General features: G+C 39.4%; 1 protein-coding gene and 1 long non-coding RNA gene across 3 annotated transcripts in view; both read right to left on the bottom strand.

Annotated features, from left to right (window-relative positions):
• The window catches only part of bltp3b (bridge-like lipid transfer protein family member 3B), a 31,044-nt gene extending 22,973 nt beyond the window's left edge, over window positions 1-8,071 (bottom strand). For both annotated transcript variants that reach the window (XM_061030288.1, XM_061030289.1), the window contains exon 1: window positions 7,702-8,071. In XM_061030288.1, the coding sequence (XP_060886271.1) occupies window positions 7,702-7,745 (44 nt within the window). In that variant the 5' untranslated portion in view covers window positions 7,746-8,071. The remainder of the gene's footprint in view (window positions 1-7,701) is intronic.
• A 7,466-nt stretch (window positions 8,072-15,537) lies between these two features.
• On the bottom strand, window positions 15,538-17,136 carry LOC132956624 (uncharacterized). The gene is made up of 2 exons (XR_009666051.1): window positions 16,887-17,136; window positions 15,538-16,116 (listed from the first exon to the last, which is right to left on the bottom strand). It is a non-coding gene; the product is annotated as an uncharacterized LOC132956624 (long non-coding RNA).
• Window positions 17,137-23,973: the final 6,837 nt, after the last annotated feature.

The raw sequence follows: 23,973 nt of genomic DNA, 5'->3' as shown, positions 1-23,973 counted from the left end.
TGAGCAAAGTGTTTTCACAGGTCGGTTGTCGGTTAATAGTTAGCAGAGCGGCATCGTACTACATGCTTTATCGAGCCGTGTGTCTCAGCAGAGCAGAAAAACACGGAGAGTATTGATTTCACAGTGGTGTAAAAAAAAAATAAAAATACTGCTAGTAGCTTTCAGACACACACATGCAGTATACTGTAAGCTTAATCTTGTTACCTTGCTAATCTGTCAAACACTTACAGAATGTTATCTGTAAAGAGGGCCGGATCAAAGCTCAGCGTGACACACAGTCAACACGCATTACTGACAGAGTGACCTGATTGTTTTACATCTACAAACCTCGACTCTTTCACTGACTCACTCGCTTGAGACACATGCTGAGGAACGTGTGTTACTATGCTCATAAAAAAAACAAAACTTGAAAATCTTTTCACATTGGTGACAAAAGAATACCTGACTTTCAGCACTGATAACAGAACAATACGTCGCCTACTTAAGGCTGAAGACGCGGCCTCACCCGAAGGGCTACTGATGCAGGATCTGGATCTGAGATCTGGAGCACACTCTTACTGTAACGTTGTGCTTGAGAGCTCAGCTTTCCAAGTGCTTATTCATGGTTCCTAAGTTGTGAAGATAATTCACAATTTTCTTTTTGCCAGAGACAGACGAAAGGTGACAAGGAAGATGTGCTACCATTTTACTAGCCCAATGTATCACCACACCCATTACATTTTCTATTTGAGTTGACACAAGAAGTACAATCAAGGCAAATTAATTAAAGGTACCTTCATCCTGAAGAAGCTTCTTTTTTTAACGGGTAATCAGGGCTAACTTTTGGCTGGTACCAGAGAGTTCTGTGGATCTGACATATTGCTCGTTTGGTTTGTCTGTGCAGTCGGGATCAGCTGGAAGAGCCATGGGTTTGACAATATGCTGCCTCCGCTAACCAAAACACACAATTGACTAAATAAATGATTATGGGGCAACTCAGTAACTTGATATTCCTTTGCAGACAAAAGGTTCTTTCTCCTCATAGAGTTGATTTGTCTTCCAGGATACAGGAGAAACAGCACGGGTGTACCGAGGCTCTGCGTCTACAGGGCGAGAGAAACGTTTGTCCCGTGAGCAACACTTTGTGATTCAGCGGCCCACGCTTTGAATGATTCAGTCTGTCAAATTCTTCCTCCTTTCTACTCAACACCTTCTCCTGGCAGAGTCTGGTCTAATTCAAATGTCCCTGTGAATTATTCAGCGGTGGCAGCAGACATCAAAAACACACACTCAGCACAGTGGAAACAAGAAATGAGGACATATAAAAAAACACACTTTTTCCACACACAAAACATATCTGACATACAGGTGCTCTAATGGCCATAAATAAACCCAAAAGTTTAAAATAGAGTCACTGGAGTATTTGTCTAGCTGTGTAACCAGTGAAATATTCATCCCTGCTGCTGATCAAGTATCAGCCGGCTACCCGGCCAACTTCTCTCACTCCCTCACTCCTTATCTGTCTCCCTAGGGGCCTTCTCTTGCTTCCTCTCCCGTTCTTCCAGAGTCATAAATAAACCAACACTGTAATCAAACAATATGCTGCTCATCAGCTATTCCGACACCGAGGCTGCTAATGCTAAATAAGGTAAATTACACACCGGGGTTTTGACTTATTACTGAGAACAGCAGCAAGAGGCATGAGGTTATTGAGTTCTTTCCCTTTCATCTCATCTGCCTTTTATCCAGTCAGCAGGGTCGAGATCACCCCGACAAATCCAGGCCCATGAAGAGATTAGGGCTCGCTTCAGGCCGATGAGGACTGTAAAGGCAAAGTTGAGCACTAAACAGTACAATTCGCTCTGTAAAAGTTAGTTATAAACAGTTATTGTTCTTAGAATCAGATCAATATAATTCTGTTTGTTAATAATTAATAAAAGAACATCTTGGTGGTGATGTGGAGTCTGTCTCATTGTGCATGCTTCAGCAAAAATCGACTAAAGACGTCTGCAACAGTTGGGTGGTTTTCAAGTTTCTTTTCCCAAACCACGACTGGAAATGGAAAAAGACTGAAAAAAAAAAAAGAGACTCTCGGCTTTTCCTGCTCTGACGGTGCGTTTGTGGTGCAGCTTGATGACATCACCACAAGAGACAGGGAAGACAGCGAGAGTGACTCAAACGAGGCAACCAACACAATGGCAACATGAACAGAGAAATAATAAAGAAGGAAACGAGGTAGAAATGAAAGATTAGAGACATAAAGAGGAGGAGGTTTCCTCAGGGTGCTCCTCTAAGGTTTAAGAGTGCGGTTTTCCTGCCACTGCTCATTTGAGCGAGTAGCAGCGGACTTGGCTCGACAAACAGAAACAGAGAATGTGACTTTTTAAACCGGCCTCTGAATCCCTCACGAGCCCATTCAGTGTTAGCAGGAGGGTGTAATGAGCCTGCTGAAGAAAGGGGGGGGGGGGGGGGGGGGGGGAGCCTGACAACCCTTCTTAGTAAAGCTGGCAGACCTTAATGGACATCAGGACGATTCATGGACCAAATTACAGACAGACAGTCACACTCAGACCTTTAAAATGTTTGAACGAAAGGAGACACAACAGGGCAATCCAATAAATGACACGAGAAAGGTGTCAATAAAACTCTGTAAGAAGTCATTTTACAATCCGATATTTTACATGGAGAAAGTTTTACAAAGGTAATCGAATGTTGTTTGTTTAAAAAAAAAAAAAAAACGTATTTGCTTTCTTTCCTCGGCTGCTCTCCTGTTGGGAGGACAGAAGCACTGCGGCGTTTTAGAGGCTGACTGCCTGCAGTGTGGGCGAGCTGGTAAATCAAATGGAAACCCCAAACAACACAACCTAAAAATAACAAGCACGCCCATGAGTGAACCATTCTGAGTTACCAGCTGACACTATCGGCTGGTAACTATCTGCACCCAATAATCATCAATATCATCTTTAGGAGGCTTCAAGCTCGATTGTAGAATCAGAACATGAACAACTTACATTATTACAGTATCAAAGGTGACTTTCTGATGCCTGACTTGCTTTTAAAATCCTTTCAAAAAGAGCACATTGAACAGCTTAATATCATGCATCATCGGGAGTGATAACTTTGATTTATTAGTGGCCGAAAAAACTTGCTAACCAGGGAAAAAACACCCATCTCCTACTGTAAAACTCCTGCATGAAATACACCTCCACACACACGCATCAGTGGGGGCAACAACTCCACAACGCTCAGGCAACCTGTCAAAGTGAAGTGAGTTTATATTGGCAGGCGTGGAAAAATGCCCCCAGAGACCTGGAATATTCATAACCCGGTGGAAAAGGTTTGAGTGAAGGAGAAAACAATCCGAGACCTTTGTGACTTTGCCGCAGAGGACGTCAGGGCCTGGAGGGACCCTGAGCAAATGTCTCTCTCTCTCTCTCTCTCTCACACACACACACACACACACACACACACACTCAAAAACACACAGAGAAGTGCTTCACAGCTTCACATTGATGAGACACCCACAGCCAGGCACTCATTCGTGACTCATGCCGTAATCGCCTTCCCACCAGTGAGCGACAACACTGGGACGAGTGGAGTTCGTCTCCGTGGCGCATCATTACGCAGCTACTGCACGGTGGAGAGACAAAAGCAGGATATATGGACTCATCTCTCACACCACAGTGGCACTAAATCCCCACTGATGGAGAAGTTATATGTGCACACAATGGATGGCACGTTTCAAATGATGGGTTACGATCCCTCGCGCTCATCCTTCGGGGGATCAGAGTTGAAAATGGCTCCAGAAACCAACCGGTCTCCCCTGTAATTAAATGTAATGGATGGAAATCTTGTGGGATAAGCTGGTGGTCTAAGATTTCCGATAAAAATTTTGAAGGGAAGCACCCCAAAAAGTCAGAATCGAATCACCAGTTTGTATTTTTTCAATCGAATCTTTGCAATTTTTTAAAGCTGGTATAATGGATTCAATGCAGGACAACAGCAAGGCAGACTGTAAAGTTTACAGAATCCCAAATGAGGGGAAAAGCTAGAGAGGCTGTGACTGAGCCATCAAGCGTCTAATGTCCCAACTTAACCCCAAAATGGACCTCGCATACCAGCCTGACAGTAAAACTAATATCTGAGGTCATGAGCTCTTTTCAGGGTGGTGATTATCTTCTCACTCTAAAGGGCTCGGTCTGTGAAAGTCTGTCCATCATCAGCTCGCTCGGAGCAACTCAAACAAATCTCCCTCGAGAATTCAAAGTATCCAAGGTCCCCCCCCTTGACGTAGGATGTGAATCATGCTTCCTTTAACCTGAAACATTCTTGTGTCGTGGTGGTCTTGTGACACTGATGAGTAGACATTGAATCTGTAGTCAGGGTGTAGGATGAAGAAGGGGTCTTTTTTTTTAAACCAACAGCACATTTTTCAGGACTCCCATGGCTTCAATAAAGGGAATAGAAGTTAACTCGAGTTTCCCAGTTGATTTTATCTTACTAAAATGAAGACAAAAGAAAGAAAGCAGCTCATAAATGCATTACAAGCTCAAAGAATTGAGGATTAACATATAAATTACTCAACAGAAAGAAATGTGGAACAATTGAGAACATGGAAAAACTGATTTCCTGAAGCAGAAATGCAACACATTTCCTAAATATATCTTGTATAATGTGATTTTTCTCAGCTTTATACCTAAACAAGTTGAATATCTCTGGATTATAAACTGTTTGTCAGACAAACAAGATCATTAAAAAAAAAAAAAAAAAAAAAAAGAGTCTGCTTTAGCTCTGGGAATCTGCCATTTTCTTTCATGCACAGAGGAGCCAAACTAAATGTATTTAGCTTCAGGGCGAGTTTTTGTAGCGAACAAACAAGAGAGGAGAAGAGCAAGGACAACAACAAATGGACAGATGGAATAAAGGAGGAAAAGAGGTTCAACATTCAAAGTCACCTGTCCCCATCGGGGAGCCCATTTTCTGCGTCACAAGAACCTGTCATTCAAACAAACTGTTTCCTAGGACACCTGTATTTAAAGAAATCTATCAGCTCCATGCTTGTGCTCTGCAGCTGAGCCTTACCTCACAGCTCTCTGTGAAATCTCTCTCTTTTCGGGTAAACTACGTAGGCAGAATGTGACCTTACTATGTCCAGCCACGGGTATGTCCAGCTGTATTTGTGTCTGTGTGTGTAATAGGATCTGATTCTGTCTGGCTGTGGGGCCTGGGTCCTGTCGATAATCTAAACCAGACAAACACACTCCATGTCATCAAATCACCCCAAGGGGCTATACCCGAGTTCAATCTACTGTACGGCACCTCGACAAAACTCTCTCAAATTACAGAATAAAACTGAATCAATGCGTGCACAACCAAACGTCCGTGTCGAGTAATACTTTGAGCCACACAGCATGTGTCTTCTTACAGTCCACAGTGAACACAAAAGGCCCTCTCAACTAGCTTAATATGTCATGCATGCTTCGGCGCACTTGTCTTGGCCAGAGAAGGAGCAGCCACTGCAGACAAATCTGAGTCGATGAACTGTAAAAGCCTCCTCGCTGGACAAACACACAGACCATATTGGGCAGACGCGTGTCCTCTGCTACCGTGCAGCATGGAGGCTGACATGGCATGTTGACACCCACAACACAACCAGTAGCTGTGTAAGCACACCTACCGAGTGTCTGTGAATAATACTGTTAGAAGTACAAACCGTTCCTGGCTAAGCATCCTCGTGCATAGTTATCACAGTTAAATGTGTTTGAAAACATAACGCCGAGTGTGTGAAGTAATGCTGATTTGGCTTTATGACATCAGCACTTTTAACATGGCGTCACCGCGCTGGACGGCGCAAGATTGGCTGCACTGTCGGACAGGGTCAGCTTCCGCACAGCGCCTGCACCAATCAGATGATCAGATGGTGTCCCTGAAGGCTAGATGACATCACAGCTCCTAAAGTCATTTCCTGCCACTGTTGACGCTAATGCTGCTGAGGGCATGCACAGTCATCTGCGAACACTCACACACACACACACACACACACATAGAGCACAAAGAGACACACACACACACACACACACACACTAGGACAATGAAGGGCATGTTGATCACAGCCCACAGCACAGACATTGTAAATCTTACCAGCGGTGTTGTGTAAAAGTGTGAAGGACAAAACAATTCCAGGCACCACACAGGTATTAACCAGTGAGTGACTACAAGTATTTCTCGCACAGCAAATTCACCTTTATGCAAAACTTTACACAAACTGGTCCACCTTAATACTCATGAGCTTTTCAAAGGCTTAAATCATCTAGGACCTTCAAATTAAATGGAACAGCTGCCATTCAATGTAGGCACCGCTGTCCATATTTGAGTTTGGAATTACGCCACCGTACTTCTTATTCAGGGCTCCCTTCATCTGTGTGACAGAACAACTACAGATGTGAACTGTGCTCTGTGATAGGTCGTCAGCAGGTTAGTGCAGAAGTGTAATCCTGTTCCCCCTGGAACAAAACAGGGAAGTAGTCCATTGAACGGCTCTTGAGAGGCAGTGGAAAAGAATAAATAATGCATGCTGCCCATAACAGCAAGACATTAAAAAAAAAAAAAAAACACACACAGTAAGTGGTAGCCCTAAAAAAAAAAAAAAACATCATGGAGGAATATTGGAATCATCTGTCTCTAGGTCAACAAAATCCTGTATTCATTTAAGATGACATCATGTTTCTCTCTCATAATGAACAAAAACAATCTAATTCAACATACTGCTTTAAACTTGCAATTGTGTTACTCTTATAGGAAGGCTGTTTCGTCATGAGCCGGGGATCCGGCCTGAAGATTTCTGCCTTTTAATAAGGCAGTTTTTTCTTACCACTGTGACGTTTGCTGCTTTGCTAAAGTGCTCATGATGGATAGGCCGGATCTTTGTAACATAGCAATAAGTGAGGTCTTTTACCTGCTTTTTGTAACATAACAATGAGTAAGGTATTTTACCTGCTTTTTGTTACATAACAATAAGTAAGGTCTTTTACCTGCTTTTTGTAACATAACAATGAGTAAGGTCTTTTACCTGCTCTTTGTAACATAACAATAAGTAAGGTCTTTTACCTGCTTTTTGTTACATAACAATGAGTAAGGTCTTTTACCTGCTCTTTTGTAAAGTGTCTCGAGACAAATAAAAATTGATTGATTGATTATATTGCAAGCATATACACACCTTCATGCTCTTATAGATTTATTTGTTAAATTTTCATTTCATGGATTTATCAGGCTAAATTGGTCTGTAATGTGGTATTCTTCTGTTCTTCATCCCCTCGAATGAAGGCTGCTGAGTAAATTCAGTTTATTGTGGGTATTATTATTATCATCAGGGAGGCACAGAGGTGATAAAACCACATGAACAAGCGAGTAAACAAACCTGAACCCCTCGGATATGTGAATTATTCGAGTATTAAATTCAAATCTAAGTTGAAATATTTGTTTTGCCGTCAGTGTATTTGCTCGATAGCAGTGACTGGAGGCTGTTTCGACTCCGTGGGAAGGCTGAGATTGTTGCTGTAAACAATCAGACTCCACCACTCGACAGGTTCAACCTGCTAAAACAGGTACTGAGGGATTAGCCCCAGTGTTAGCACGTTAGCTGACTAGCCACGTCTCAGGTCGGCGGGGTTACAGTAACTGACAGCTCCGCTCCCCTGTCTGCTAACGTTGCTAAGGACTGACCTGGAGAGATGCTTCAGGATCTGCTTCTTGATGAGCCCAGCCATAGCCGCACAATTAAGATATCCGAGCTGCCGCCGGGTGTCTCAGGCTAGTCGGCTAATGGCTATCTTTTCCCAATCGAGGTATAAACACACAGCTCAAATGTTAACCCCCGTGTCAGTCTTCATTTTAACGGTATTCCCGCTTCGTTCTCACGGAGAAGAGGGAGTGGTGAGACGGCATTAAACACGTCCGAGTGACAGCCGGACTCCGACACAAAGCATTTCACGTTAGGCCATCTCATGCAGATAAAGTGACAAAGCTCAAAACCGGTCCAGATCTCTGCAATAACATACAGCGAACACCTGGACAGCGCATCGGAGCAGCAGCAGCAGCGTCTGTTGTCACGGCGTCAGGGCGGGGCGTCATGGTGCGTTCACGGTCTGCTGGGACAAACCTCTTTCCTCTACGTCAGTGGTGTCCAAACTTTTTTTTTTCTTGCGGTCCAAAATTGTCGCGTTAGAATCGCTCGCAAATGTAGTTGAAAAAAATAGTAAGGCTTTGTAGATCAGAATCAAAAGGCTTAAAGAAACCCTTTAATAAAAGGAAATCAAATATTTTACTTTATTTGTTTTTTTCTCAGAATCAAGCCTGTAACGTGGTTCATTTTTGGGGGGGGAAAGCATTCTGCATTTAGCTCAGGTTTTATTTTATTTTTTTATTTGTCAATTTTATTTCATTAAAAAAACCCAATAAAGTTAAGAAAAACAAACAAACATAAAATCTCAAATTTTGAATGAAAAAGAGCAGAAAGAAGATTAATCTTATAATATCTGCCCCTCTTTTATAAAACATTAATTAAAACAAAACAGAACACTTAATTAAAAAAACAGAACACTTAATTCAAAAAGGTTATTAAATGGTTAAACAACAGTCCGCTTGTTTGCAAAAACTTTACATACGTTTTTTTTCATAGTTTACAAAAAAAATTGGGAAAATAGTAAAAGCTGTAGATTTAAAAAAAAAAAAAAAAAAAACAACAACATACATTTTCTATTTTAGGAATATTGTTCAGCCCTTGTTAACATGTGCCAATCTTAATCAAGGCCTCGGGCCAAAATCTTCTGATTCTTCATTTGAAGTCACGGGCCGCAAAAAATCCCCTCAAGGGCCGCAAATGGCCCTCGGGCCGCACTTTGGACACCCCTGCTCTACGTGGAGTGTTCATCTTCCTCTGTTTGGTATAATGGCTGTTAGAATCTTTGAGTGTTACATTACCGCCACCTACTGGATTTTGACAGTAATATTTCCATAGTCCACCCTTCTCATAGAATTGTCCATTATATGACTTCTATCTCTTTCCTTCGGGGTGATATCCAAATCTTCTTATTCTCAGTGCTTTGTCACTCTGCCACTTCGACAGACATTTAATGAAGAACTCTTGTTGTCCTGACCTGATCTCACATCCCCAAGTTTCTCACCCACAATCCTTCCTACCACCTGTGGATCTTTGAAGATACTGATTATATTTTAATTATAGAGGTTCAAAAAGCCTAATAAAAAATAAGTCAAATCAACACACTGTTGCTACCTCAATACATCTAACTGGAAACCTTTTTCTAGTTTTAAGGGCTTTTGGACAAGGTTTTTTCCACAGAATACAAGGATTGAAAGTTTAGGTTTTTGTTTGTTTTGTTTAAATATGGAATTTAGCTGAGGGGAACGTATAGCCTAATGGGAGATATTTTATCAGAAAAAAAGTCACTTACATATACACTCAACATACACAGGAGCGAAAGACCATTATCCTCAAAGCAGGCCTACATGAAACACAAATTTTATGTTGAATTTCAATTGAGTGTCAAAGGCTTCATATGAAGTATAACCAATTATAGGCATGCTTATCAAACAGAAAGGCCTGGTACCTTCTGCAGTTCTGGTAAATATAATTATCCTGTAACTGTATGAGGGGGAAAAAATCTACAAAATGTCCAGTAGATGGCAGTACTGTCTTAAAAACAGTAACATATTGTGATTGCCGTTCTTACTACTTCCTGTTTCTCTCTTCACTCAACAATAGTACTAACTATATATCACTATGTCTTACCAAATGTCTGTACTTTTCAATGCCCTGTGATGATGTTGTCTTATGTTTTAATGGTTTTTTTTTTTTTTAAATCTAAAACATGTAGACTTTTACCATCAGAATAGAATTTTTCAAAATGTGAGTAGTGTTTTTATAATGTTACCATATCCTATAATTCTAAATATTTTTTTAAGGAATTAATGCAATATATAAATATTTCCAGGTAGGATTTTATAGAATATGAAGACTATTAGGTGTTTTCTCTTTTTTTTATTTGCCAGTTTGAATACAGAATTGATCTATTAAAACCAAAAGAATAATGACTTACTTTTTAACATGGGAGCAGTTTAACAATCAAAAAAGAAAACACAATCAATTTATAAAAATCTAATTTAAATTTTAGCTGAGTATCTAAGCAGGGATGTCAGTAATTCTGGGTAAAATAAGATATCACTGTGTGACTCCCCCCCCCCCCCCCCACCAGACAGCCCAAGACAACAGCTCACAGTTACTGTTACCACACCTCCACTGTGCTTATGAGTCATTTAAAAGCTTCACACAAACTGAAACTGTGTGTTTAACCCTGGGGATCAATTACCAGATAGAAAGCCTGATATTTTCTCAGCAACATCTGTAGTCATATTATTGTTACTGACACCAAACACTTAACACATCAAGGTATAGCCTAAGATAAATTACACTGTATTTAATTTATGATTAAATCAACAGACTGCGCAAAGACAAACAAACAAGAAACACTCCATAAAGGAGCTATGATAGCAAATCGCTTGACATAAAGTCTAGAGGCTTGTTTTGGCAAACCAGATGATCACCAATACTTCTGGCATGAATTAACTAACGTTCCAGGAATCTTGTGCCTATGATTTACCAAAAACAGAACTCAGTCTCAGTTGGAGCTTAGATAAATAAAAGGGAGATTATAAACAAAAGAGCACTGACAAGAGAGGTACGTTTGTGAAAAATACACAGAAGCATCCGTTTACTGGAACAGCTCATGGCACAAGCTCAAGTAAAACATAGACAATGAGTATTCAGGACACCAACATAAAAAGATGCTAGTTATACTAAGGGATTGACGTTCTGTAGCTAGTTTACAACATGTTAGGTACACTACAAGAATTCAGGTTAGGTATCTAGTTTACAACATGTTAGGTACACTACAAGAATTCAGGTTAGGTATCTAGTTTACAACATGTTAGGTACACTAAAAGAATTCAGGTTAGGTATCTAGTTTACAACATGTTAGGTACACTACAAGAATTCAGGTTAGGTATCTAGTTTACAACATGTTAGGTACACTACAAGAATTCAGGTTAGGTATCTAGTTTACAACATGTTAGGTACACTACAAGAATTCAGGTTAGGTATCTAGTTTACAACATGTTAGGTACACTAAAAGAATTCAGGTTAGGTATCTAGTTTACAACATGTTAGGTACACTACAAGAATTCAGGTTAGGTATCTAGTTTACAACATGTTAGGTACACTACAAGAATTCAGGTTAGGTATCTAGTTTACAACATGTTAGGTACACTACAAGAATTCAGGTTAGGTACCTAGTTTACAACACGTTAGTTAGTGTAGAATTCAGGTTAGGTAACATACCTAACTAATAACATGTTAGCTAGACTACAAGTATCCAGGATATTTACTTAGAACAAAAGCTGTTAGCTAGACCAGTGGTTCTCAAACTATGGTACGCGTGCCACTGGTGGTACGTGGGTTCCCTGTGGTGGTACGCAAAGAAATCTCCACAATATAAAAAACAAACCCGTTCAGCATAAAACAACATTTTATTTTTTGTCATACACTTATCTAGCCTGTATCTATTGGGTTGTATTTATGTCAAATGTGTTTTCCCCTCTAAATTAATCTAGTTTTTGCAACAAACAACTTTAATCTGCTCAATTTTATGCTCGCGCACAGATATAAACAACAACAGGAGTACACCTCGCGTTTTGAAAAGTTCCACTCGATATTCCGTTATAGTTCAGTACTGAAACAACAACATTAACAGATATTCTGTTATTTATTGGAGTTCAGCACACGATCCGCACGCAGCAATTTTATGAATAAATGAAAAATTAAATGAGAACAGGTCGGAAATATACTTGGGCCCAGGTATCGTGTTTGTGTGGGAAACACTGGAGACTAAATATTTCAGGTTGATGGTAAAAAGTTGTCATTTTTATTGTTCTGCACTTTTGTGTGTGCGAGTTCTAGCGCTAGCCCTTAGTAGGCCTACAGTGTGGCTGCCAGCAGTCAATAATAAATAATATTCTTTTTATGAATTAATTTTCATTAATTAATGAAATGTGTGTCGAAATAGGCCTACAGTGTATTTTAACGTCGACCATAATGGTGGTACTTGGAGAGCCAAATATTTTCGGAGGTGGTACGCAGTCTAAAAAGTTTGAGGACCACTGGGCTAGACCATAGACCGAGGGAACAAAAGCTGTAAAAATAAAATGTTAAAAAGTTAAAATGCAGCTGAGAAGAAACAGAAAAGAAAATGAATAAAGCCTGAAGAAGTAAAAACAAAACAACATGTGAAAGCCATAAAATAAATAAAAGTAGTACAAAGAAGTTAAAAGCCTAAAATTGCTTAAATTCATAAATAAAAATCAGACTGGCAAAGAAAATGACGGTGTCGCCAGGACAACTAGACTTGAGTACAGCATATTAGAAATCTGCTTTGCCTGAGCCAAAGCGACAGTGACAAAGCTTTCAGTTCCTGTTTTTTGCGTTGGATGTCCTCCCTCAATCCTCTGAATCCTTAAATTTAGAGTCTGCACACTCAGCCATGGCTAGCTCTGACTGATAAAATGAAGTAAGTAAAGCTTGCAGAAGTCCACTTGCATCAGGCCTATTCATCCACAACAGATTAAACTAGCGATCTAAGCATCCTCCACATTCAGTGCTCCCTCCTCACCCAGGAGGAGAAGCTGTTTCCCCTGGAATCACCCTGCACTTACCCTGCATTGGATTTGAACAGTGAATCCTGACACAGTCTGGGCAGCAGTCCTAATCACTTCACCACCATGCTCCTTCTCGGCGCTTGCTTTTTTTTTTTAAGGTGCTATGTACTTTCCAGTACATTAAGGAAGTTTAAAATCATGGTCCACACTCCAGTGGGAGAAAGTCATAACAATCTAGGCCTCAAAAGGGGTTTAAACCTGGAACCCCAGAAAGTACAAACATTTGCCGCCTTGTGGTGCATTATGGGGATTATGTTCTTTCCCAGAATAAGGTTGAAAATCATGATCCAAGCTCCACATGGAGAAAACAAGAACAGCAATGTTAACCACCACAGCAACACGCCACACTGAGCGTTTAGAGTTTATGCAAACATGGGAACAGTTGCTTATCCTCTGAGCTATAGTGTTGCCCTTATTTGAGTGGATCGTTGAATTATATAATATAATATAATAATAATATTTTAGTATTGTATAATTGTAAGGTAGATGTGATGGCCTGCAGGCATTTTATATTACAAACACATTTTTACACATCAACATGTGAACAGGACGGTGGGGAGAAGCCCAGACTCTGTGTCAGGTGAATCAAAACAAACGGACTGCTTCATACTTCCTGCTTAACTGGTCCCTGACTGGTTCGAGTCATTAACCCTGACAAAAGTAACCATAGCACTCTCCTGTCACCGTTGACATGCAAGAAAGTTATTACAGCTAAATGATTCTGTTAAAAGATTTCAGGTCAAGTTTAGTTTGAATCTTAACGGTTGTACCAAAAGTTTGCCACAAACCAAACTGCACCAAGGTGGTGTAAAAGACATTCATCGTTTAAATTGTATGTTTTTTAACTTGTATTCTTGAGAAAGAATAGACAAGAAAGACTTACTATACCTCACATTTACCCTAGAATAAAGTGTCTTGGTTTTACAGCTCAGGCTCCATTGTGTACATTTGAATCTTTTCCAGATGTTGAGTTTATGAAATCATTCAAATAAAAAAACAGAAGCCTATAATGCTGGTTAGGGGAATGGCAACTACACACACGCAAAGAGGTCAAATCAGGCAAGTAGCAAGCTGCCGCTTAGTTAGAGCTTGAGGTCTTTAAAACAAGCTGCTACACTTCTTCACCCCACGGGTTAGAGAGAGAAGAAATGTTTCTATTGGGGAAGGGCTTAATGGGGGATTTAGTGTTGCTCCACTGAGTTTTTGGTAACATAAGGGCATAAAACAAGCACACAAAGCCAAATCCCAGACGCACTGTCATTTTAAGGAATGCCCCTATTATGGGTCAGTGCTTTATCATACATTTCCCATAACACATCTTACTTTCTATTTCACATACTTTTACCATATCTGTACCATGTAGCTCCAATTCGATCTTGCTCATAGTTGTTGCTCCGTTTGTCCCTATCCTTCTCCTCCTTCCTTGCGTCTCCCTCTACCCCACTTTCCAGGTTTCTGCCTGTTAAAAGGAAGCTTTTTCTGCAATGTTACTAAATTTTGCAGAGTGCTGAGCTCATGATGGATTCATGTTGGGTCTTTGTTGATTGCATAACAATGAGTAAGGACTTTTACCTGCTTTTTTGTAGAGAGTCTTGAGGTAACGTTTGTTATGAATTGGCGATACAAATAAAGATTGATTGATTGGCTGCAGTAGTTTTTTGAAAGCACTGAAAAACAAGGACTTGGAAGGTAAAATGTGTGATGCTTTTACATGCAGCTTGGCACTTAGACTTGGAAGACACACAAATGAATAAGCCAAAACCTGTGTTGACAGAATAAGTGGATATGTGCAGATGGTACTTGAGGGAGTTCATTTCAAATGAACTTGCTGCCAATTAAGCCTTTGGGCATGGAGCACACCTATGTGTGTTATAACTGCCCTGCAGCCCTGGAGACGGCAAACACAAAGTAAACCAAACAGAGGGCTATCATGAATGGGCACTTGTTTTCATTAGGTTTGGAAAAACACCAAGGAGTTAGAAACTTTCACTGTGTGTCATTTTCCCTCTGTGTGATAATCGAGAGAGGAATAAGAGTCGTTTGCTGATTAAAAGTTCAATAAAACATCATTGTCACTGATGAGCATTAAGCCATTTAAGATCGATCGATTATAAACAATGCTGATTATAAAGCTAGATAGCTTATCTCTATTTACAGATTCTACATGAAGGTGTAGGGTTCTGGGATAGATTATATTCCAAACAGGAACTACACATTCTGGTATTTTCTGTGGCTTTGAAATGTAACCCTAATTTTGAAAGATCAGGTAAAAATAATGAATGATCTAGACGATGATGTTGTACCCAGGGCTTCTACAGGAAGGACTTTAGCCTCGCTTTGAATGTGTTTTAACCATCAAATGTCATTTTGCAAAAACCCAGCGAGACAACAGTGGCGCTTTGAGTCACCATTGAACCTGTCAAGTCTTTCAGTATGATGATGATCAAGATAATCAGCTTAAAGTTGCTAATTCATTAATATCTCTACACTTTGCTGTTTGTACTTGTTTCTCAATGACTCATACAATTATTCAGAAAATAAAGACACATTTTCAATTGTTTTAGTTTCTGTCAGGATTATTTAGTAAAGATTCCTCATGGGCCAATTATTTAGAGAACACAGGTTTAACATGTTCCTAAATGAATGTGTGGGGTTGGGGGAGGGTGGTGCAATCTGTATGGGAAACTTTTTGCACACTTGAGTCAGCTTATCCTGCAACAGCAAAGAAGCTCACTTGTTCTGTCTATTTCTCACAGGTCTCACTACGCTCACTTCCAACAGGATTCCTTTATTAAAGAGTAAACACATACAAAACTAAACCTGGAAAAAGGTGAAAAAACATCATCAACATTCTAGTGCAATCAGTAGTGCTGTTACATTTCTTATCACATCTGTAGTTACGTGAACACATTTAGCTGCAACACTGTTAGACTGCCAATAGTAAGAGCTGAACAAACAGAGACATGGGGCAGAGGTTTCACCAAGAGCCAAACACGTCCAGCAGGTTAGACGAACTTGAGTGATTATTGACTAGTACTGTAATTTTCAAGAGTCCACAGCATTTTAATCCATCGCCACAGTGTCAAGCATGTCCATCCACACGTCATGATGATGGACTTTCCCTCATGAGCCGATGTTTTTGGTCAGAGGGGGTCCTCTCCGCTGGTTATCCGAGGAGATCTGCCCCTGTGTGTGGCGGTCCAGTGTCGTAATGTTGTGACTGTCCTGGACGTACATCAGACCGCCAATGGAGTCCGTTATTCCATAAAGAAATGCAAGGACACTCAGCGCTGTTCCAATGAAGTAGAGTTTAAGGATTTCTGCTACCATGGCTCCCGTGGTAAAGGAAGACTGAATGCAAAAGAAGAAGAGTGATCACAGTTAAAAATGAGTTGAAATTAACATATTGGTTTGTTAGATTTTCTTTAAGAAGTAGGACAAACCTATTATTTTTCTTTTAGTCACATGAATAAATAAAATTGGCCATTTTTTATTTACTTACAGCCCATTTCAGGCTGAATAGTAAACTAAGTTAAAAAGGACTTATCTGTAAGGACGCTACAGTTACCAGTCCACATAAACAGGAAGACATGAATTATTGGTGCATTTAAATGCTGTAGGAAATATAAAATCTAAGATGACAAGCAAGACAAAACCATCCTAATTGTAGTCGTTGTTTTTTGTTCTCAAACTTTTGTTTAATTTGATGTCGATGCTGCTTAAATTATGCGGGACTAGATGATATTTTGGTATCATACAGCTCTTTCGAGAGTTTTTTTTTTCCAGCATGCTTTGGTTTTAAAAACATCCATTTGCCTACTCACCCATTATGACCAGCCATAACATGGTGTAATAAGAGTTCAAGCAATTTTCCACAATCGTATTTCTGCAACTGTCTGGGTGACAAATAGTAGGCCTATTACTTAAAACTCTTCAAAGTTCATATGAAGTGGCTTCGCTTGAAAAGGGAACCTGGAGTCAGTACCAACGTGGCGAAAGACCACATGGTTTTGGGGAAGCAAAATCCGAGACCACACAGCGTAAATTGAATTTTGTCATTTCTACTGTTTTAAGGCATTATACATATACATTATTATTTTTTCCATGCGTGTATAACTCACCAGAAGATCGGGTTATCTGTTGGTGTCTGTCTTTCTTGGAGCTGAAGCTGTTTCCAACAACAAACAACGCAGCCTTAAGGAAGCCGCCGATATTTGACGGTCGATAATGATTTCAGTTCAGAAGGATTTTTCTCTGTACTCGTTAAAACAAAGATCTTCATCTAAGAGCAGCTGAAGTCATCCAGCTGATGTCTGTCTCTCTCTCTCTCTCTCTCTCACTGCTGCTGCTGCTGCTGTCTGCTTCTGTGAGAGCGACGCGTCAAGCTGTTCTTCATTAAGATGCGTAATCGTCACATCACGTCGTCGTATCCTATTGGACTCCGCAGCAGCTCCATTTCCTGTACCTTCAAAGCAGCTCGAAAGGAGTGTTCAGGGATTTCCACTGTGTGCCAATGCATATTTTCATAATGGGATGGAGTTTCAAGGAATTCGATGAAACGTATTTCTGTCTTGACAGAAAAAAAGTGCTTATTATGTTATGAATTCAACCAAACTAACCTCAATCTCTCAGATTTGATCAGATACAAATCATTCACCGTTCTCACATATACCCCTATTTTAATTGTAGCCTTTATATTCATTTATGTTCACCAACATGTATTAAATCTAAACTGTTATAGACCCACAATGCAGTGCATGTAGGCAATTTACAGTAACTTATACAATGTAAACAAAACCAGGATGCCAATAGGCTAACCAAAACAAGGATAGGGTAGGCTCTGAAAGAAATTGAGAAATACCATATCATAAAAAGAAAGAAAATCCTACCCCACAAAACCAGAGGGGTTATGACTAAGACGATATTTCACACCATATATAAACATCCGTTGTGGGATGAATAAAGGAATATCTTATCACTTCCTTATTTGATATGTTTACAAGCTCTTGGGTTAATGTATGAAGATACAAAGGAAGTGTTGAGAAATGTATGTGACGTCTATCTCGCTGAGTCACTGAAAAAATAATCGAATAGAGTACATACAGACACTCAGACACACAGACACACAGACACACACACACACAGACACACACACACACACACACCTTAATGGACTAGCTCAGACCTGTTCCTTTCCGACCAATTTGTAAATAAAACTGCTGGTCTATTACAGGACCCAACGTAAATAAATACCAAAGGGACTTCCAGTTTACTTAAGTGCCAGACTGGAGACTGTGGATTTTCTCTCTGGAAAATTCCCGCACAGAAAAATAAGCGGAGCAGAACAGGAGTGAGTGCCCCCCCCCCCCGAGGCCGGGCTGTGTTTCCGAGGAGACTCCAGCACACAAAAAAAAGAAAATTGGCCAGACATATGGCTCACTCTTAAATCCACACCTTACATGTGGCATGAGAGTAAAACAACTATCAAACATAACATTCTTTTTGTTTTACATGGTGTTTCAGGTCACAAGATATGGTATGACCAAAAAATGTGAAGTATATAAATGCAACATTTTATTAACACAGACAAGCCTGAACGGCTGGGAATGAGACTATTGTTACTAAGTATTAGTGACTCCTTTCCAGTGAATTTCTCATGGTAAAAAAAAAAGTGTTGAGTTGTGTAAACAGCTTTAGAGTCTGGGACTTGAACTTTTCACACAATCTGAGTGAAATGTTCACGCCCCTGGGACAAAGTGAAAGGCAGCCAAAACGTCAGATTACTCTTTTACATGCAGATTCAATCCTTTTGTTTGTTCACTTCACTGCCAGGGTTTAAAACAACTTATTCTGAAGGAGAAATAAGAGCTCCTTAAGCAACGTTAATCATAGGCTACCTTCAGCCATGTAGCTGGTAAACACTGAAAGGTCGGGGAAACAATGGGACAAAAAAAGAGAGAGGCACACCTTCCGTCTGTTTTTGGCTATTTCATAAACAACTGACAAGGTCCAGAGTGGAGGTCATGAAATGCCCAGCGTCGGCCTTTCAGATTGTTAAACTGAACAGAACGTACAGAACACGGCCTTGAATTAGTAACAAAGAAAACTCATGAAACTATTCTTGAAACAATGTCTTATATGTCAAGAGGACAAATTCCAGCAACCAATAACTGTGCCCTTGAACATAAAATGAGTAACACCAACCTTGATGTAAAAATGTTGAATAGCATGAGGGGTTTCAACATGGCAGTAAAATGCGCCTGAAGAAAATCTGGAAGAGCTCAAAGCAGTTCAAGTAAAACATTTTCATTTCTGAGTCCAAAATAGAGTAAGGCTTAAAATCATAGTTTGTGCAAAGAAGACTATAATACATTCTTGGTTCTCTGTTGAATCTCCATCGATAGAGGAATGGTTTAACTATTTTAGAGACATCTCTCTTATTGAAAGATCATTAGCTGTAATTCATAAGGCACGGGCATCCACTTTACAGGCTTGGGATTTCCTTATTTCAACTCTTTCAGATCCACTTTTTCTTGAACAAATATAACCGGTATTATAAACAAAACGTAAACTTACACTTTTGTGAAATTGTTTACTTGAATTATTTTTACGTTATTCTTTATCTGTTTCTTTGTTTTAGTTTTATTTATTGTGCTGTGTCTGTAGGTTTTATTTCGTGTGCATGTGTGTGTATGGGTGTATATATATGTATACATGTGTGTACATGCATATCATAATTTCACTCAGTAATTTTGTCGTTGTTTCAAATTTTAGGTATATTTTTCCTCATCAAGGCAACGGCGATCTGTAAATAGTTTGTATGTTTGATGATGCTGTCTTGGGTTTCTGTCATTGAAGCTCATGTGTATAAGCATCTTATGTAAAATTTCAATAAAAAGTTGATCACAAAAAAAAATCATAGTTTGTGTCCTCAAGCTATAACAGTATAGTAAAGTATTGAGTTCAACAGATCACAATACAATAGGATACAGTACAATCCAATACCATATACACGATGATATGATAAGATATCCTGTGATACAATATGATACGATGATACAACACAATGTAATACCATAGCATAGGATGATAGGATACTATACAATACCTTACCATACTATGATATGAAACGATACAGTACGATATGATACCGATGATATGTTAAGATATAATACCATAAGATAATGCTGTATGATACAATACGGTACGGTACGCTACGATATGACAAGACAACATGTCATAAAAAGAACGCAGAAGAAAGTGTGGATTAAGCAACAGAGTCTGATGCTATGAGTATAGAAACGCACGAGGGGTCACACAGCAGTCGCAGGATACAAACGTCATAAACCACTTCCCTTTCCTTGCGGTGAATTTTTACTGAATATTACCTGCTGCATGCTTACGTCAGCTCACAATGACTTTACATCAATCAATCTTCATTTCTAGAGCACATTTAAGACAACCTCGATTGACCAAAGTGCTGTACAAGCGTAAAAAACACAATGTAAAAACAACAAGTAAAATAACATATAGAATGAAGCACATAAGCACAAATACATTGTAGACATTGTACATTGTATTATTATTTTCTAATAAATAGAATAGAATTGGCTAAAATGAATTTACTTTCAGAGACAGAAAGCAGAGACAGAGTAGTGAGCACACATTTGGAACAGAAACAGGTAGATGTGAAAAAAAATCACGCTAACCCAAAGAAACAGGATGTATGTGGTCTCTGTTTAAGAGAAATGTACTATCATGTAAGTTTTGTATTGAATTTTAAGGATAAATGTAATTTAGTTCTTCATTTAACTCGGTATGGGGACTCACACAGCAAAGGCCAGGTCATCTGGGTTCACAAAAGAAGATCTGAAACAACCAGCTGAACTGCATCCTCAGATCTCAGAAAACAAAGGAGGGAAGGGAGTCGACAGATCTTTGATGTCATTTGGGGCCGAGGCCATTTAGAGCTTTAATTGGGTCAATTCAATTATGAAAGAAGTTCTTTACTTTCATGCTTTGGTTAAAATTATTCAGACAGACGATGAATTGAAACGCTTCAAAATGACAAAGCATCAAAACAAATAGAAATCCGGCGATCAATAAAAAGATTGAAAATGTTTTACTTGGACTGAACAAATAAAAACATATCAAACTGTAACACTGCAGTGGCTATGGACATGCTGGATATGAAGAGTCTGACTTCCTCTGTGCAGGTGTAAAATATATTATTATACATGAAAAAGGAAGAGATCTAAACCTTAAGAAATCCCTGACTCAGGTTAATATAAAGTATAAGTGCAATAACACATTGTACCACTAGATGTCAGTGTGTGACACTAAAGAGCTCAGAGCAGGTGTGACGTGGCTCCTGCTTAGAGATCACTCCTGCTTTACAGCATCTTAACAGGAGGTCAAATGTAAAACGTTGGGCTTTAACTTGACCTCATGCTGTGTATTTATGATTCATAACATTATAATTTCTCAAGACAATCAGCCCTTTTTGAATAGTTACTGTAGGAAGAGTAAAGATAAACTAATAACTAGGCAAATTTCTATTCAAACAACCTAAACAATGGGAGGACCCAGAAAATGAGGCAGCTACACGGAAATGGAATTCAGCCATCATTCATTTTTATTAACTTCACCTGTTTTTTTATTTCTATTTGACATGTGAAAATGTGTTATCCAAAAGAGTTCTGTTGTATCATAAGTCATACAGCAGGGGTCATCAACTACACGTGTACAGGGGCCAGCTTTTTTTCTTGACAGACACTGTAGGGGACTTTAAAAACAGCTTGAACATAACCTTGACAGCTGTCAAGCCCAATGTGAGGAAGTTGGTGTCACCAAGTATATCTCAGCCTTGGGATTTTATTTATATGTTTATTGTGTAATCACCCCAGTTAATTTATATTCTGGGGGCCGGATGGGAAGCATTGGGGGCGCCGGATTGATGATCAGTTGATAATCTCTGTTATACAGTATTCAATTGTATTGTAGGCCTACTGTTTCAAGGTAAATATTTGAATGAGTCACATCAGTTAAATAGAAATAATGATACTAATAGTGGCTGCATTCTATTTAAGGGTGTCTGTTTTAGAGTACAGGTTTCATGCATGCTTGCAGATGACCTAGTGGTCAGGTTGCACTCCATGTACGGAGGCTATAGTCCTCATAGTGGGAAAGTCCTGGCTCCAGTCCAACCTGTGGCTCCTTTCCTGCATGTCATCCCTCACTTGCTCTCTCTGGTTTCCTACTCTAACCACTGTCCTGTCAAATAAAGGCAAAAAGCCCCAAATTAAATCTTTTAAGAATGCACTGATGGCCTACAGGAACAGAGACGTCTTTAATGATTGAAGGTGGATTTAAAAAGTTTACCAACAAATTTGATTATGCAATCAAGTCTGACAAATTGAACGTGTCTATATTTAACCTGTATGTCTGTTTAAGGGTTTGGCAAACCAGTAGGTGAGTATATGGAACATGTACATGTATCTATTTGAAACATGTATCTTGTGTTTTATATAGATTTTTTCAGATAATTTAAAGAACTGGAGTACTGGTTGGTTATTTACATGGGGCTTTGATGAATCATCATCGATGTTCTTTGTACCCGAGTAATGTGTGTGACATGCACAGAGGACAGGCGATGGTCGCTGACATAGACCAAACTCCAGATGTTGAAATATTATGAGTTCATACTGTACAATTTTACTTCTGCTCTGCATTAGTTGATTCACCCCATTTTCTTTCTTGTAAGAAAAGTATGAAAGTAATATTTAGAGACCTGCAGCAATCACAGTAAAATAAATCTATAAAAGGCTAAATTAATAAATGATTAACTGTCACTACAAGTTATACTTTTACGGGACAATAAACCTGTTGTATGAAAAAAATCAGATACCTTCCTTAAAAAGAGGCGTGCACCCTATCATATTCGTGTGACCTAATATTAGTTGCGGCTCGACTGTAGACTAATCTGAGAGATTATATAATCAGTATTATATCCAGTAGTACCACACACACACACACTCTCACACTCACACTGAAAATGGTTGGGAATGGTTACCCTTACGTTGAATCTCATGACTCTGATTTGTCTCAGGCAGTCAATGAGTATCCACACTGTGCACATGACATTCATAATGATTAATGCAATTGAACGAGAGGACAAAGCGTAGCCTGAGGACACGCACACGAGAGTTGAGGAGTGTTATCAACCTTATTGAGTCAAATATAAACAATTTCATCCCATACATGTAGGCTGCTTTATTCTTAGAGGAACCTTAAATCACCTCATCAATCAACATTATATACTTTGTACTAAAAAGGCAGATGTTGTTTGTCGTCCTCATTGTGTGGGGTGAGGGGTTGACGTTACCATGTGTTTACGACGAATGCAAGTTGTAAGTTGGAAACTTCTTAAAGCCTCAGAGCACAGGCTAAGAGGATTTTCCATCTTAACCACTCACCAACTGTCACAAACAGTCAGTCAGCTGGAGGTGATCCCTGTGATGAGGGTGACTGCCCTCCTGTGTGTGTGTGTGTGTGTGTGTGGAGGGGGAATCCTTTCCACTAAACTGGATACACATTTCACACAAAACAACTAAAATAAAACAGCCTATTAAATTGCTCTAAACATACATTCTGTATATGTACATTCGACGAAAAAAACATGTGTTACAAATCATTTTCTGATGTAGACAACAACAGACTTTCACACAAAAGGGACAGTGCTGTGTGTAAATCTGCAGACTACTGGGAACATCCTTTAAAAGGAAATCATTCCAAACCCAGTAATTATGTGACGCTCAAACACTTTGGTGCAAAATTCCCTCGGCAGCTTCAAAGAACATGTACACGTTATGTTAGACTGTGGGTCTAACCTTGGACTCCGAAGGTTTTTTTATGGGAAAAAGAGTGGGTACACCAGAGCCTATTTTTTATGTGTTGCCTGTTTTACTCACTTTAGATTGGAAACTAAAATGTATGATAAAGCCCGCATAAAGGATAGCAAGCTATACATATCAGCTATGAAGGTCCTGGTCTGAAAGGCTCAATTTATCACTCAGGTTTGGTGTTGAAAAAACGTCAAAAAGTGGACATGCATCCATACTTTTGATTGACTCTGTCTTCCTGTGATAATGAGTAATTTCCCAAGTTTACTCAAGATCTCAATGTATTTAACTTGTATCCCCCCCGAGT

Source organism: Labrus mixtus, chromosome 22 (assembly GCF_963584025.1).
Source record: "Labrus mixtus chromosome 22, fLabMix1.1, whole genome shotgun sequence".
Lineage (NCBI taxonomy): Eukaryota > Metazoa > Chordata > Actinopteri > Labriformes > Labridae > Labrus > Labrus mixtus.
The sequence above is the reverse complement of the archived record's forward strand: the minus strand, read 5'-3'. Positions and strand labels throughout refer to the sequence as shown.